Here is a 16,138-nt window from a genome sequence, read left to right on the forward strand (position 1 = left end):
GTGAAGATCTAATTTGATTTTTTCCCCCAAGAGAGTAAGGTAATTTCCTAAACATAATATATGAAGTTGATTCTGCTTTTAATGGTAAGTACAGTGTTTCCACTATAAAAATTAATTTCTGACTTGCTGAAATTTCTGGTGAAAATAGTATTAACAAACTATCAAAATCATGGGCAAGGTGGGGAAGGCAGGCTGGGAACAAATGATGAAACTTTGTTTTGTATGTAAAAAGCTGGGCATTAGACCACTGTCATAGTGTACTTATTGATGTTGCCATGCATAGCTAATGAAAATCAATCAATCAATGTCTCTCTTTCTCATGAACACATACATGGTGCTAAGAGCAGAAGTAGAAGTAATAACCATTTATCAAGTGTTAGGTGCTATAATCACAATCATGATCAAGGACCTGTACAAATATTAAATACTAATAGCATTAATCCTTAGTGATAAATGCTGCAAAGGAAGGAGGCATAGTGCTTTGCGACAGGCTAATAGGGCAAAGGGCCCTGGTTATGGAAATCAGAGAGGGCTTCCTTGAGAAAGTAATGAAAAAGTTGAACTTGAAAGTGGTACAGAATTCACTAAAGCTTGGGAAGACTGGTGGGGAGTGTGGCAGTTGGCAAAGGAGGCAGCAAGTGTGAGGGACCTAGGACATGGAAAAGCATAACCCTTCAGAAGAGTTGAAGGGCCAGTATGGCCGGATGATCCTGTGTGTATGTGTGTGTGTACACACGCACACTTGCAGTTTCTCACGTGGCCCATATCTGATCCACACAGACCAGATTCCTTACAGCCACTCACTTTAGCCATCCAAACAGGGTAATCTGCCTTGTGGTGTCTCCCACTTTTGCATCTCATAACTGTTGTTTTCGGATCTCAGCCCAACTTCTTTTTGCCACCCTGTTATGGAAGCTTGGATGATGCTTAGTGGGTAAGTCACATGGACAGTGGGGAAGGGAATGTGGTTGAACACTTGCTGGTGACCAGGACTGTGAGAGGGGATTTTTGATCTAGTAGCTTTCATCCTTAAAGCAACCCTCCCAGTAGATGATATTATTCTCATTTTATAGATGAGAAAAATAGAGAATCAGAAGAGTGAGCAACTTGTCTGACAAGGGTAAGGAGTGAAGGAGCAGGGAGCTGCACTCTGGTCTTTCCAAGCTCCCATCGGGTTGCTTCCGCTGCCATCTTGTTATGCCAGAATCCCTGCACCCCAAGCCATGGGGCTACAGTAACGTTGTCAGTTTGCTTTTGAATAATTTTCCACTTACTTATTCTTGCTGAGATTTAAAATCTGTCCTAGTTTTCAACTGCTACCATAACAAAGTGCCACAAGCCTAGAGGAGAGATGGGGAGTTTGTTTCTTGCCTTTTCCAGCTTCTGGAGGCACCTGCGTTCCTGGGCACGTGGTCCTTCCTCCATCTGCTGTCTCTGCTTTGGCCCTTCTCCTGCCGTTGCATCTCCCGTCCTCGTATCTCCTGTCCTCACATCTCTTTCTGGCTGCAGCTGGGAGAAATGCTCCAATTTTAAGAACTCCTGTGATTAGATTGGCCTACCTGGTTAAGCTGGGTGCCCTCCCATGTCCAGGTCCACACCCCTAATCACATCCGCGGAGTCCCTTTTGCCCTCTGAGGTCATATTCACAGATCCCAGGGATTAGGATGTGGACGCCTTCCAGGTCTTTACTCTGCCTCCCACAGTGACTGAGCTCTCCAAATAGTGACTTTGAAAGAATTAGTTCATGGACATGAGAATTTTAATCAAATCCCTTGTTTCTTCCTTCAATATATGCTCCTGCTAAAGGAAAGCAGAGACATGGAGATATAGAATCAGCTTGATTTTCCTTGCTTTCTGAAAGTCAATTTGTAGTACAATTTTACTAAATTGTTTTGTTTACCTTAGATTTGAAACTTCATATAAATTCATTGCTGTCATCTTCATTTCAATATTAAACATCTAATCCATGCAGCATTATAGAAAAAAAGTTTAAAATAATATTTTTATTTTTTTTAAATCCAGATTTGGACTTAAAACCACCAGCAAAATCAATTGGAAACAATTTCTAACATCACTTTATGAGTCCCAGTGGACGGAAGTCAACAGTACAGTTCCCCTGACAAAAAGAAATAGGTATGTAAAAAATAATAATAATAAAAATAAAATAACTAAATTTTGAAAGCACATTGAGATACCACATTACACCAGTTAGAATGGCAAAAATTAACAAGGCAAGAAACAACAAATGTTGGAGAGGATGTGGAGAAAGGAGAGCCCTCTTACACTGTTGGTGGGAATGCAAGTTGGTGCAGCCACTTTGGGAAACAGTATGGAAGGTCCTCAAAAAGTTAAAAATAGAGCTACCCTATGGCCCAGCAATTGCACTACTGGGTATTTACCCCCAAAGATACAGATGTAGTGAAAAGAAGGGGCACATGCACCCCAGTGTTCATAGCAGCAACGTCCACAATAGCCAAACTGTGGAAGGAGCCGAGATGCCCTTCAACACAGGAATGGACAAAGAAGATGTGGTCCATATATACAATAGAATATGATTCAGCCATCAGAAAGGGACTGGAGGGGATTATGCTAAGTGAAATAAGTCAAGCAGAGAAAGACAATTATCATGTGGTTTCACTTATATGTGGACCATAAGGAATACCAGGGAGGACATTAGGAGAAGGAAGGGAAAAATGAAGGTGGGAGGAATCAGAGGGGGAGACGAACCATGAGAAACTCCGGGAAACAAACTGAGGGTTTTAGATGGGGGGGTGGGGGGATGGGTTAGCCCAGTGATGGGTATTAAGGAGGGCATGTATTGCATGGAGCACTGGGTATTATACGCAAACAACGTATCATGGGATACGACATCAAAACATCAAAAACTAATGATGTGTACTGTATGGTGACTAATGTAACATAATAAAATTGTTTTAAAAAAGAACTAAATTTTAGTTATGCATATCAGAATCTATAAAATGTTAGAGAATATTTTTTTGAATGACAAATTCATCTTCCTTGTATAATTATGAACTTTTCATAATTTGTAGTGATTTGCAGTGTATCAATTGTTTCCCATACAGTACTCTTATTTAAAATGGCCTTCAACTATAAAGTGAGTATAATTATTATTTCAAGCTTCTAGATGAAAAAAATAAGACGATCAGGGTCTTAAGTAGATCTTCTGCTTAGTGAGTGGAGGCAGAAATGGAGCTCGAACGTTCTAGATAATGCACATCAACACCGCCAATGTTACACTGAGCTGTAAGTGTAGAGTTGTGTATGAGCATGTTTGGTTAAGTGTTCTCTAGAAGGGAGCAACCCACGTGCACTTGTTCCCCAGCCCCTCTCTGCATGGTGCGGATAGCGTGGGTTGGGAGCGTTATTTGCCTTGAGTTATTTCTGTTTTCATTCTAGTGTCTATTATAACCTCAGATTTCATGATCACATAAACTGTGATGGGGGCCAACCTATAAAAAAAATACTTAATAATATGACATTATACTTAATATATGACATTATAGAAAAATACAGGCTTTATCATCTCGGCACGTTCATCGAAAGCACTAGGCGCTATTGTAAAGCAAACTATACCACAGGGCTAATTCCCATTTCACCAGGTCCTGTTCCTGTCTCAGGGATTTACAAATATTTGGTGAACTGCCCTGGTTACTAGCCTTCTAGGATTTAGAGCTCCCTCCCCGCCCCCTCCATCCCTCACTCCATTCCTGGGATGCAACTTTCTGAATTTATTCCTTAAGTGAAGTTAATTCTGGTTTGTTTGTTTGTTTGTTTGTTTTTAATGATTTTCTTATCTGAAAGATAAGGAAGAATTAAAGTGTGAGTTTTATTTACTTTGAAACAGTGATTCTCAACTGGGGGCAATCCCCACCCCCCAGGAGACCTTTAGCAATTTCACAAGACATTTTTGGTTGTCACAGCTGGGATGGGGGTCCTCCTGATATCTAGTGGGTGGAGACCAGGGGTGACACTAAATATTCCACAGTGCGTGAGACAGTAGCCCCCCCCAACACACACGCCCCAAAGAAGTACAAAGAAGTACTCAGTGGTACTGTAGAAGGTAATAATTACTGCAGAAGTTTCTATTCCTTCCTGTGCCAGTGATCTGTAGAAACACCAGGCTCCAGTGAGTCACATGAGCAGCTCAGACTCAGGAATTCTGCTACTTTATGTGTCTCTTAGAATGGTAGTAGGTGTGTGTGTATATATGTTTTCGTACCACTGGGAAGAGCCAGGATGGCCATGTGGATGGAGCGATAAAATCCCCAACCGAATGTGAGAATCGTTCAGTTGATTCACTACCCTTCTTTATTTAGTGGGGAATGTCATCCTGTCTCACTGAACACTGAAAAGCAGAGGCCGGCCAGGGCATCTGTAGGTTGGTATCACGGGACCTTGCAGCCCCCTTCTGATCAGGGTAAAGTTGGCTTTGATCTCCAGGGACGGTGATCGTAGGCCTTCAGGAGCCCACGTCCGGGCTGGTGACCCTGTTCTCAGGGCATGGATGGAAGAAGCAAGAAAGGGAGAGGGGTCCAATAATGTAGGTGATCATGGCCATTGTCAACAGAGAAGGGGAGCTTGTGAAGGTCGACATTCCCCTACTTTACCACGGGAAGCGTGTGCCCTCAGTTATCATGTGGGTGAGCGTGCCTCGGCATGCTGCCCGCACACACAGGGACTTGCTGGTCTCAGCAGTGATCGTGCTCTCTTTCCTGGTCGCTCGAGTGAGTGGAGAGGGGAGAGACAGAACTAGAGGGAAAGAGAGAATCCCAAGCAGGCTCCATGCAGGGCTCAACCTCATAACAGTGAGATCATGACTTGAGCTGAAATCAAGAGTCAGATACCCAACTGACTGAGCCACCCTGGCTCCCCTGTCTGGACTCTTTTGAGACCAAAGGCAAGGACTGGCAAGATGGCTGGCCACGGTTAGCCGGCCAGTTAGCTGGCCATGGTTAGGTGGCGTGGGAAGAGGAGAGTGATGGCACAGCAAGGCTAATGGCTTTCACACCCTCTCCCTGGTCAGGCACCAGGCCACCCGAGCAGCAGTGGGTCTGCACAACCACATGACACTTTCAGGAAGAAGAGTCATCTGCAAATAAAGCCTTACGATAGTTGTCAGGTCCTTTTTTTTTTTTGCATTAAGAAAGAAGAAAGTACAAGAACATAACCTTCTTTCTGTTTTTCTCTTCATTCTTCTGTAGCATTACCTCTAGAAATCAATCTTGCAGGGAAGACATTGTCACAAAGTTGTCTAGACACGAGGATCACTGTACGTCGTTGAAGAAATCACTCCTGATGGCCAACACCGTAAGATTTTGAAACCCTTTTCTGGGGAAAACCTCAGTTTCTCAGAATGCGAACACTCAGAACAAGGCCAATAAAAACTGTATATTCATTCATATATCCAGCCAACAAACATTTTTTGAGCTCTTATGATATGCTAGGAATTATTCTGAGTGCTTAGTGCATTAAGGCCGGACCTCAGAAGTTGGGTGTGTTTGGGGGGGATCAGAGGACATACAGTGTGCTATACCGCAGGGAGGGAGATGTCAGGGGATAAGAACAGAGCTCAGCAAGGTCATTGAGGACGCAGTGACAGCCCGTCGTTCCCTAACAAGTAATCCCAACTTGTTGGACCTTGCCAACCCCAGCCTAGACTGTGTGAGTTAGTGACAATGTATAGCCCATCCCAGTAACGTTTCCTTAGTTCCAAAGAGCCTCTTGCCTGGTGTAATTATCCTGCAGAGAAGAGGCTAATTCATGAATTTGTAACTTGCTCGAAATGTTAGCTCCTGTCCCAATTTAATGTTTATTTTAGAAAGCAGCATTTGGATACTTTTGGCACGTGTGACATTTCCCATGTTTGTTATTTACTAAGTACATTCAATAACTGAATCTAGTCAATCTGGAGGGGTTCAGTGACTTGCTTTGCCTCTGACTCAAGTAGGACAGTGTATAAAAGAAGAGGTAGTTGGCCTCAGCAGCAGCCTTCATGTAGGATGGCCACAGGGTAGTGTTCTGGGGAGGAGGCCCCATGGCCCAGAGGTAGATCTCAAAGTTCAAGGGTTGCTCTGTGCTGGTGACTCCTCGCCTCTGTCGAACCAGAATGCCATTGCCTAGGGTTTCTAAGCATAGCATAGACTCAGAGATTTGGGGTTCTGTTTTCTATGGGGGGCATTTCAGCTGGCCCACCTGCTGTAATTAATCTTTAGACCTGTATGACTTGGTCTCTTCTACTGAATGAATGATGAGATCGCGTGCTTACGATGTGCCAGGCACCGTCTGTGGTGATTTCCTTGTCTTCACTCACTTCAGCCTCTCGGCACCTCTGCGAGGAAGACACTCTAATTATCTCCATTTGATCCTTTCATTTTGCCCTTATTTGCCAAGGAAAGGGAGCATAAGTAGTTGGTACCCAGCCTAAGGTTCCCCGCTAGTGAGTGTTGGAGGCAGGGCGCAAACCAGCTGCTCTGGACAGGCCCACGGTGCCCTGGGCTGAGCTGCCTGCATGTGTGTGGGCTGGGCCTCCTCTTAGAGATAAATGAAGGCTTTTGTGTTTACCCACCTCAGGACCTAGTGTGGTATATTGAAGTAATTTAATTAAAAATAGTGAAATCTCATCTCCGTTAATGGAGGACCGTAATCAGGCTAACCACTCCAAATATTGGACTATTTAACAGTCATTGATGTACTGTTCCGCAGACAGAACTGATCAGCAAACACATTATGTGGGTGAGGAATGGAGGGCCTGTCCCACACTGGGCCAGGCCATGGGCACTTAGACTGAGCACATACATGAGTAATGCAAAGGCCCTGCCAATGATGAGCTCACACTCTGGAGAGTCACAGAACAGCAGTGACCATCGGCTGCCTCAGAGTTGCACAGTGCTTGGTTACCAAGTGGGACTCCCAACCCCTCCACTCCCCACCGTGTGCCTTGGTCTTGGGCACATTCTGGGACCTGGAAGGAGGAGAGCAGAGGGAGAGAGCCAGATAGAGGCAAGGGAGGACATTTTGCCTGGGTGCAGTGGACAATGGTGGGAAGCAGTTCTCTCTCCTGCTGTAGAGAGGGGTGTAGGACTATTTCGGGAAAGACTGCTTTAGATCTGCTCCCACCATGCATCCCAAGTACGTGCTACCTCTGCACCTTGCCACCTTCCCTCTAGTGGACCCAGTCACCCCACCACTTACATTTAAACCTGGTGTGGCTCCCTTTCTACCCACCCAGAAACCATTTGTACCCTGCCTGTTCATCCAATATTACTCTCAGTGTTATTATCTGTAGCTCACATGGTATTCTAAATAGAAAGTCCAGAATAATCTTCCAGGAAGTATTAGAATTAATAATAGAATTTAGAAGGTCATTGAATACAAGATCAATATTCAAAGATCAATATTATTTCTATAAACTACAGTAAGCAATTAGAAAAGGAATTCTTAAAATGTCATTTCTAACAATAAATTTAAAAAAATCAAATAGCCTAAAAACATACCTGATAAAGGATGTGCAAACTCTCTGCATTGAAGACTACAAAGATTACTTACAGAAATCATAACAATCCTTCACAAACTTTCAGAAAATATAGGATGAAGGAATTCTTCCCAAAACATTCTCTGAGGCCAATATTACCCACCCCGATACTCAAGCCAGACAAAGGGACCACAAGAAAAGAAAACCAAAGACCAGTATCCTCCATGAATACTGTTGCAAAAATTCTCAGCACAATATTAGCAAACCAAATTCAGCAATATACAAAAAAGATGAAATGCTATGACCATGTGGGTTTTATCCCAGGATTGCATGTTTGGTTTGACTACCAAAAAATCAATTAATAGAGTACACAATATTAATAGAATTAAGGACAAAACCACATGATCATCTTGATGGATACAGAAGAAGTGTTTGAAAAATCCAACACTGTTTCATGATAGCAATTTTCAACAAACCAAGAATAGCAGGGAAATTCCTTAAATTGATGAAAGGCATCTCCAGTGAACCCATAGCTAACAGCTAACCACAGCTGATGGTAAGAGACTGAATACGTTCCCACAAAATAATGAAAAACACAACGTCAGCTTTCACTACTTCCATGCAACATTGTACTGTAGTTATAGACAATACAATCCTAAAAGAAATAAAAGGCATCCCGATTGGAAAGGAAAAAGTAAATTGTCTTTATTCACAGACAACACGGTATACACACACAACCTTCTACAAATAATAAATGAGTTCATCAAGGTTGCAGGATAGAAGATCAATATACAAAAGTCATTATATTTCTATAAACTAACAATGAACACTCTGAACTTTAGAAAGCAATTCCACCCAATAGCATCAAAAAGACTAAAATACCTAGTAATAATTTAACAAAAGTGCCAGACTTGTACACTGAAAATTACAAAACACTGTTAAATAAAATGTAAATACATGAAGAGACATTCTGTATTCATGGATTGGAAGACTCGATCTTATTAAGATGGCAGTTCTCTCTAAATTGATCTATAGATTAAGTGCTGCAAGCCCCATTAAAATGCCAACTGGCTTTTTTTTGCAGAAACTAAAAAACTGATCTTAAAATTCATATGGAAATGCAAAGGTTGCTGAATAGCCAAAACCAATCTTGGAAAAGAAGAATGAAGTTAGAGCACTTAAGCTTCCAGATTTTGAATCTTAGTACAGAGCTATGGTATGAGGACAGTGTGGCACTGGTACGAGGATAGGCATATTGATGGATGGAACTGAGGGTCCAGAAAGAAGTGCTGACAATTACGGTCAGTTCATCTTTTACAGGATCATCTTTTACAGGGTCATCTTTCCAACCAATGGTGGGTGTTGAGACAATTGGATATCCATTTGCAGAAAGATGAACTACCTTACCCCATACACAAAAATTACCTAAAAATGGGTCATAAACCTTAATATAAGTTAAAATGGCAAAACTCTCAGAAGAAGACATATGCATAAATCTCTGTGGCCTGGGTTAGGCAAGGATGTCTTAGATATGACGCTAAAAGCATGATCCATAAAGGGGGGAAAAAGCCCCATAAATTGGACTTCTCAAAATTAAAAATTTGGGCTTCAAAAGATAAGCCATGCTCTGGGAGAAAATAGATACAGATGACATATTCAGTAAAGGACTTGCATGAGGACATGAGGACAACCCAGTGTAAAAAATGGGCAAAACATTTGAATAGACGTATCAACAAAGACGACAAGTGAATGGCCAATGAGCACGTGAAAAGATGGTCAATGTCATGAGAGGTCAGGGAAATGCAAACCATAAGCGCACTGACACTTTCAGCTCTGGGACGACAGTAATCAGCCCACACAGTAGTAAGTGTGACAAGGATGTGGAGACGGAACGTGCAAGCACCCTCGTGCTGGTGGGAGTGTGAAGTGCTACAGGTGCCATTGAAACAACAACGTGGTCCCTTCTTTAAAATTTAAACAAATGCACCACGTGACCCAGCAATTCCTCTCATAGGTAGCTGCCCAAGAGAAGTAAAAACACATGTCTACACACAAAGACTTGCGTGCAAATGTTCGTAGCGACGTTATTCATAATCTCCAAACTGGAAATGACCCAAGCGCTTATCCACTTGTGGTAAGATAAACAAAATGCGGCATCTCTGTACAGTGGAATAATAACAAGGATAAAAAAGAACAAAATACCGATCTGTGATACATCCTGGTGAACCTCAGAAATGTTATGCTAAGCTTCCATGGCTTCAGCTTCCACTCCGTGGCAAATGCGTACTGATGCCTGTAGTGTGTGCTTCTATTTACCTGAAATACGTAGGACAAAGCAAATACAGAGGGACAGCAAATACAAGCTACCTTAGGTTGAGGAAACGGACATGAGGTTTCTTTTGAGATGATGGAAAGTTCTGGAAGCAGATGGTGAAGGTCACATGATGCTGTAAATTTATTAAGAATCATAATTTTCCTACTTAGGCATTAAAAATTTGATGGTCACTCCCAAACCAAAAAAGCAAGCAGCATATATCCTCTAAATTATTTAATTTTCCCTAAAACAACCTTAATTCCTTTTCTGATTTTGGACCCCAAAGTAACAGCTGACGTTCATACACTGCTTTATGACTTAGCCCCATTGTCACATTAATAGCCCCAGTGTCTCTCTGTGAGGGAGGTAGGGGTTCTTTACTTCCCCTGTTTTTCCAGTAAATAGTCTTTTTATTTTGATATTTAATTTGCTTATTGGTAATTTTTTATTCTGGGGGAAGAATTTGCCTCACAGTATTTTGCTTATAATATGTTTTCTTTATGCAGCATGACTGAAATTTTTCTTGCTAAGTAATTGTCCATTTATGTAATGGATGAGGTTGGTGGGAGTGAAAATAAGCATAATTAATATTTTTAGTAAATTGGCAAGTCGTAATTGAATTGCCGGGAAGTGTGCCCTTTGCTGCTGAGCCCCATAGCCCTCAGGTGGGGATGGGGCGGGAGGAGCTGTGACAGCCAGCTCTTAGCCTGTCTAGAGGTGGCGGTCAGCCTGTGCCCGCAAGATTGGCCTCTTTCCTCACTTGGGGCCATCTTCCGCCTACATCCCAATAGACGAACATTGTGGGAACAGCCCCTGGGGAGTTCCAGCATCCCCCTCGCACACCCACCCAATACACTGCTCTTGTCTCCCAGTGTTATCTAGTGACCACCGCCTGAGGGACTCTTGCTTCATAATGATTCTGTTGGGCCAGAGTTCACTCTATTCAGTGATGCTTGGTATATGTAATGCTTTTCTCTTCCCTTTTCCTTTTTAAAAAAAATTCCCTTATATGCACTCTCATGCTCAGAAACCTGATGGACGGATAATCGGGGAAGAATTGCGACGTCTTCTAAATTGCATGGTTGTAAAAATCAGTGATTCAGAATTCAAAGAACTGATGCAAATGCTTGACCCTGGGCACACTGGATGGGTAAATATCTACACGCTTATCGAACTGCTTGAAGAGAGCTCTAAGGTGAGTTTTATGACAACTCGGTGTTTGATTTTCTGTTGATGGTGGGAAACTTAAGTATTCTTAGTGAAATAGAGGCGATAGCTGAAATAGTCTTAAATAAAGGACTTCCTGTTCTTCAGCTGGGTTAATTATCATTTTTTAGGAAGATTTATTTATTGGAGAGAGAGAGAGAGCATGCGCACGCGTGCGTACTCGGGGGGAGGGGCAGAAGGCAAAAGAAAGAATCTCAGGCAGACACCGCATTGAGCGAGGAGCCTGATGCAGGGCTCAATCTCACGACCCTGAGATCGAGAGTCAAAATCGAGAGTCAAAGTCAAGAATCACATGCTTAACAGACTGAGCCGCCCAGGTGCCTCTAATTTTCATTTCAAGTAAGAGTTAACTGTTTGAGTTGTTTGATGTTAACTCTCAGTATCTAAATCTTATGAAAGGGTGATATTTGGCATTTCTGGAAACCCCTCCTGGGCTGAGAGCCCCTATGTGTGCAGGATGTATCTTCTTTCCACAGCGTGCCAGTGGCGCCCCTCCTGCAACCATGTCTCGCATGGGAATGTTTGTGAATGACGCCTCTGGTTCTCATTAATATTTTCAGAGTTTTTATGTTAGTTCCCCATTTTAAAAAATAACTGCTTATTGCCTTTGATGATCCATACTTGCTTTTAGAAAAGTTGACAGAGTTTTACTATTAGAAATGCTTTTATAACTTTAGTAGTGATTAGCACTTGAATATTTTAAGAACTTGAAAGAAATTAGGTTAGTGTCATGTAATCCATGCAATAGGCATGAATAGATTCTTTTTGAAATGTTTGCTGTAGGCTTCCTTTAGCAGGTACAAATCAGTTTTTCACTAATACTAGGATTTCCTGAGCACCCACCTTGGGCAAGTTGGTGACCACATCCTAAACCAAGGTCATTTGGTCCTTCTTGAACCCTAATTCAAAAGAAAGTCCCAGGGCCCTCACACACAGAAAAGAATAATTGTACCTCATCCTGAACTCTGTTGTGTTAGCTCCTGAGAACTATGACCTCTGGCCATCACAGCAACCCTGCACACAACTATCCTTTTTCTCTAGAGACAAAATACAGACATGTAAACAATCTGCTCTCATGACAAGTGGCACGATCTTTGCTTAATACAAACCACATCCGATCAGCCACCATGCTTAAAAGCCTTGTGTGGCTGTCGGGCTCTAGGAGAAAGTAGGTCTTCCTAACCTGGTTGGCGAGGTTCCTAACCTGGTTGTTCCTAACCTGGTTCCTAACCTGGTGGTCCAGCCCTGCTGACCAGTGCCTGGCATCTTCATGGGCCATGTGAGCTCAGGTCCTCAGGTTCCCCCGGTCCCTGCTGCATCCGGGACAGCCCCTGCCAGGATTCCCTTCATACTCCTCCAGCAGGTTTCAGTGCACCCGGTGTCTTCCCAGGGATGCCTCTGCTGAAGCCTGTCTGGCAGTCCCTGGCCTCACACGCCTGCCGGTCACAGTGTCCCAACTTGGTCATTATGTGGTCATGCCTCCACGAAGACAGAGATCATTCTGTTTTCACTGCCCATTGTACCCATGGGGGCTAACCCACAGCCAGGCTCACTTACAAAACAGTGTGGTGAGTGAATGAATGAACATACAGGAATGAAGGAGAAAAATGAGAAAACATGGTTATGCAAATAGAAGAAAATGAAAATCACCACTAGTTCTAACACGGAGGGATTGTTACCCACTGACTGACTTTGTGGTCTGTTCTTCTGAGCCCGTGTTCCAGCACACACCTTGTTTTCAGCCTTATGCCAGTGTAACTGATACACAAAAGGGGTACGTACTTAATGTATGCAATTTGAAGATAGGATGCATACTTTCATGTATGATATCTATTTTATTTTAAAATGAAATCCTCTATTTAATGACTTTTCAGTTGGTTCTATCCCTAACTAGCATGTCCTTAACACTGTCAGGAAAAATTATGCTGTATGATTTTATTTTTTTTTAATATTTTATTTATTTATTTGACAGAGATCACAAGTAGGCAGAGGGGCAGGCAGAGAGAGAGGAGGAAGCAGGCTCCCTGCTGAGCAGAGAGCCCGATGCGGGACTCTATCCTAGGACACTGGGATCATGACCTGAGCTGAAGGCAGAGGCTTTAACCCACTGAGCCACCCAGGCACCCATGCTGTATGATTTTAAAAGATACAGAGTAGCTCTTCCCTGTTGTAATCTATATGTTCTTTTTTTTCCCCCTCTTTTATAAATCTTGCTACAATGGGTATTGGAGTGTCTGCTTTTTTGGTCCGTTCTGTGATTATTCCTTTCATACAAATTTCTAAAAATGAAATGATTGGGTCAAAGAATATCCATTTTATTCTTGAAATTATTTTAATTATTTTATTTTATTTTATTTTATTTATTTGACAGAGAGAGAGATCACAAGTAGGCAGAGAGGCAGGCAGAGAGAGAGGGGGAAGCAGGCTCCCCACTGAGCAGAGAGCCCAATGCGGGGCCTGATCCCAGGACCCTGAGACCATGACCTGAGCTGAAGGCAGAGGCTTAACCCTCTGAGCCACCCAGGTGGCCCTATTTTAATAATTTTCAAAGAGGAATATATGTGTAAGGTATAAAATGCAAAAGATGCAAAAGGGAACATTGTGAAAAGTAAGTTTCCTTCCAGACTCTACTCCCTTGCCAGGGTAACAGACTCCCCAGAGGCGGTCACTCCTGTCCCAGGGCACGTAGGTTATCATATTGTCTAATGTTACCAAAGGGGTACCTTGTGGACACAGGCAATTGGCTTCCTTTTTAAATTTTTACCATTCTGAGAGGCAAAAACGCCGCCTCATTTTTCTTTTACTCTGCATTTCTTTAAGCCAAGTGATAGATATTTTTTCGTGTTTATTGTACTTTTTTTTTTTACTAAGTGCAAGTTAAATATTATGATCCCCATTTCCAGATGGGAACCAGGGGGCAAACTCAATTGCTCACGATCGCAGAGTTAATTGGCGCATCGGGGCAAAGCTGACAGTCTGAATCTGTTGGCCTCCAAAGCTCCTACTGCCTCGAGGAGTGACTCATACCTACACATTTTCTCTTTCCCAATTAGATACGAAAACTCTCCACCTGCACGGACACCTCAGCACCTCTCCTCCCGGCTTGGGATTCAGTAAGTAACACTTTCCCGCGTGGTCCCAGGATGCCACCACTCAGGTTACAAAGGTGCCGCTTGGTGAATGTGTTTGTTTTTTGTGTTAGGTGGAAAAAATTGTTCAGGACTCGATTACTAGGAATCTCCAAGCCTTCTGCAGAATGCTGCAGTCCTATGACCTCGGAGACACGGGGCTCATTGGTCGAAATAATTTCAAGAAAATCATGCGCATTTTCTGCCCGTTTCTAACGATCGAACATTTACTGAAGTAAGTGTTTTTGGTAGCAAAATTAATTCGGGTCATGTTTTTCATCAAGTCTTTATAATCGTGAAACTTTCTCTACGTGTGTTTGCAATATCGATAGGGAATACTGATAATTGCTGTTTATTGGGTCCTTACTAACCCAGGCCATGGGTGGAGAGTTTGGTATGTGCTCTGGGATTTAGTTCTCAAGAACAGCCATGGAAGATGGCTGTTATTCCTTTCCGTGGATCAGGACACCGAGGTCTGAAAAAGTGAGGTTCCTATTCACAGGTACATAGCTAGGAGGCCGTGGAGTGAGCGAGCGAGAGAGAGCGAGAGAGAGAGAGCTCGAGCACTAACAGGAGGAGTGGCAGGCAGAGGCAGAGAGAGGAGGAAGCAGGCTCCCTGCTGAGCAAGGAGCCCGATGCAGGGCTTAATCCCAGGACCCTGGGTTCATGACCTGAGCTGAAGGCAGATGCTTAACCCACTGAGCCACCCAGGCATCCCAGGGGACAGGAATCCTAAAAGAAAGAAGAGCAAAGTGCCTTTTGAAGGTCCTTGTGGGTGTCCTGCTGTGCATTTTGTTCACTCTGCTCACGGCTGCCCTTGGGCCACAGAGCCCGCTTGTTTCCCTCTCCACAGTGACCTTGAGAACCTGCAGCTGGAATCCTGCTTCCGCTGCCACTACCCCCCAAAAGTCCTGCCACACACTCACTCCAACTTGTCATCCAGAACTCGACCTTATAGACTGTTGGGTGCATGCTTCCCGCCTCGGACAGCGATCTGGGAGATCAGGGGGAAGTCCATTGAATCGCAGGGAAGAAAGTTACCCTGATTCTCTTTCAGTCCTTCTGGCTGGAATGTTGAAAATCTTGTGTTTGTTGCTTTTGATGACATTACATTGATTTCAGGTGGCAAAGCCAATCTACTGGTAGCTGTTGGCCACTCAAGTCTCCTTTCTGGGAAGTTCATGTTTCATTATCCATCTTTCCTGTGGTTGGTTTTGGCAGGAGAAGAAGGGTGTATGGGAGGAGGGTGAGGCCAAGGCTTCCCTGAGCAGAGAGGTGCACAGAGCTCGGTGTTTGCGGTCGTCCATTTACCGAACGTTTACAGAAAGGCCATCTTGCAGGAGTTTGGGGGAGGAAGCCCAGAGAGAGAGGGTTCTAGAGGGAGCTCAGGGGGACTGGGAGGGGAAGAAACCTGTGTGCAGGGGCTTCAGCTGCTTTGGCCTTGGAGCACTCACTTATAGCTGGGCAGGACAGAATGCGGGAAGCTTCTCGGATGTGATGCTTGAGTCCAAAGGGGAAAGGGAAGGACATGTCAGGATGTAGGATAGTGGGGCAAAGCCCAGAGAGTAGGCACACAGCTGGCAAGCAGCAAGCCCTGGAGGACGGTTGGGGCAGGTGGTTATGTAGGGAGGAGCAGCAGGGAGATGATGCTGAGGGATGGGCGGGGTCAAGCTAGAACTGCGGTGGTTACCCAACTAGGGAACCAGGGTCATCTGGCAGGGCACTGGTTCCCTATCAGTAGCTGAGAATCATCTGGAGAGCTTTGAAAATCCCAACGCCCGTGTCGTGTTCACAGGCCGGGCCAGGCACGGTCATACTGATGTCCCCACCAGCTCTGATGTGCTGCCATAGTGGAGAAGCACAGCCCAGGGAGTGAGGAGCCTGTTAGGTGGCCTCGGATGGGGTGGGGGACAATGTCAGATCTGTGCTCTATAAGGGTTGCTCTGGCCCCAGTGGGGAGAAAGCACTGTGACAGGG

The 16,138-nt window shown here is 43.9% G+C and overlaps 1 protein-coding gene across 1 annotated transcript in view; it reads left to right on the forward strand.

Moving 5' to 3' along the window:
- The window catches only part of LOC111157666 (EF-hand calcium binding domain 6), a 202,967-nt gene that overhangs the window by 80,078 nt on the left and 106,751 nt on the right, over positions 1–16,138 (forward strand). Inside the window, 5 exon segments of the mRNA XM_022519282.1 lie at positions 2,023–2,133; positions 5,223–5,328; positions 10,834–11,001; positions 14,087–14,146; positions 14,236–14,396. Of these exon segments, the coding sequence (XP_022374990.1) occupies positions 2,023–2,133; positions 5,223–5,328; positions 10,834–11,001; positions 14,087–14,146; positions 14,236–14,396 (606 nt within the window).

This window comes from Enhydra lutris, unplaced genomic scaffold (assembly GCF_002288905.1).
Source record: "Enhydra lutris kenyoni isolate GAN:26980312 unplaced genomic scaffold, ASM228890v2 scaffoldscaffold55, whole genome shotgun sequence".
NCBI classification, from domain to species: Eukaryota; Metazoa; Chordata; class Mammalia; order Carnivora; family Mustelidae; genus Enhydra; species Enhydra lutris.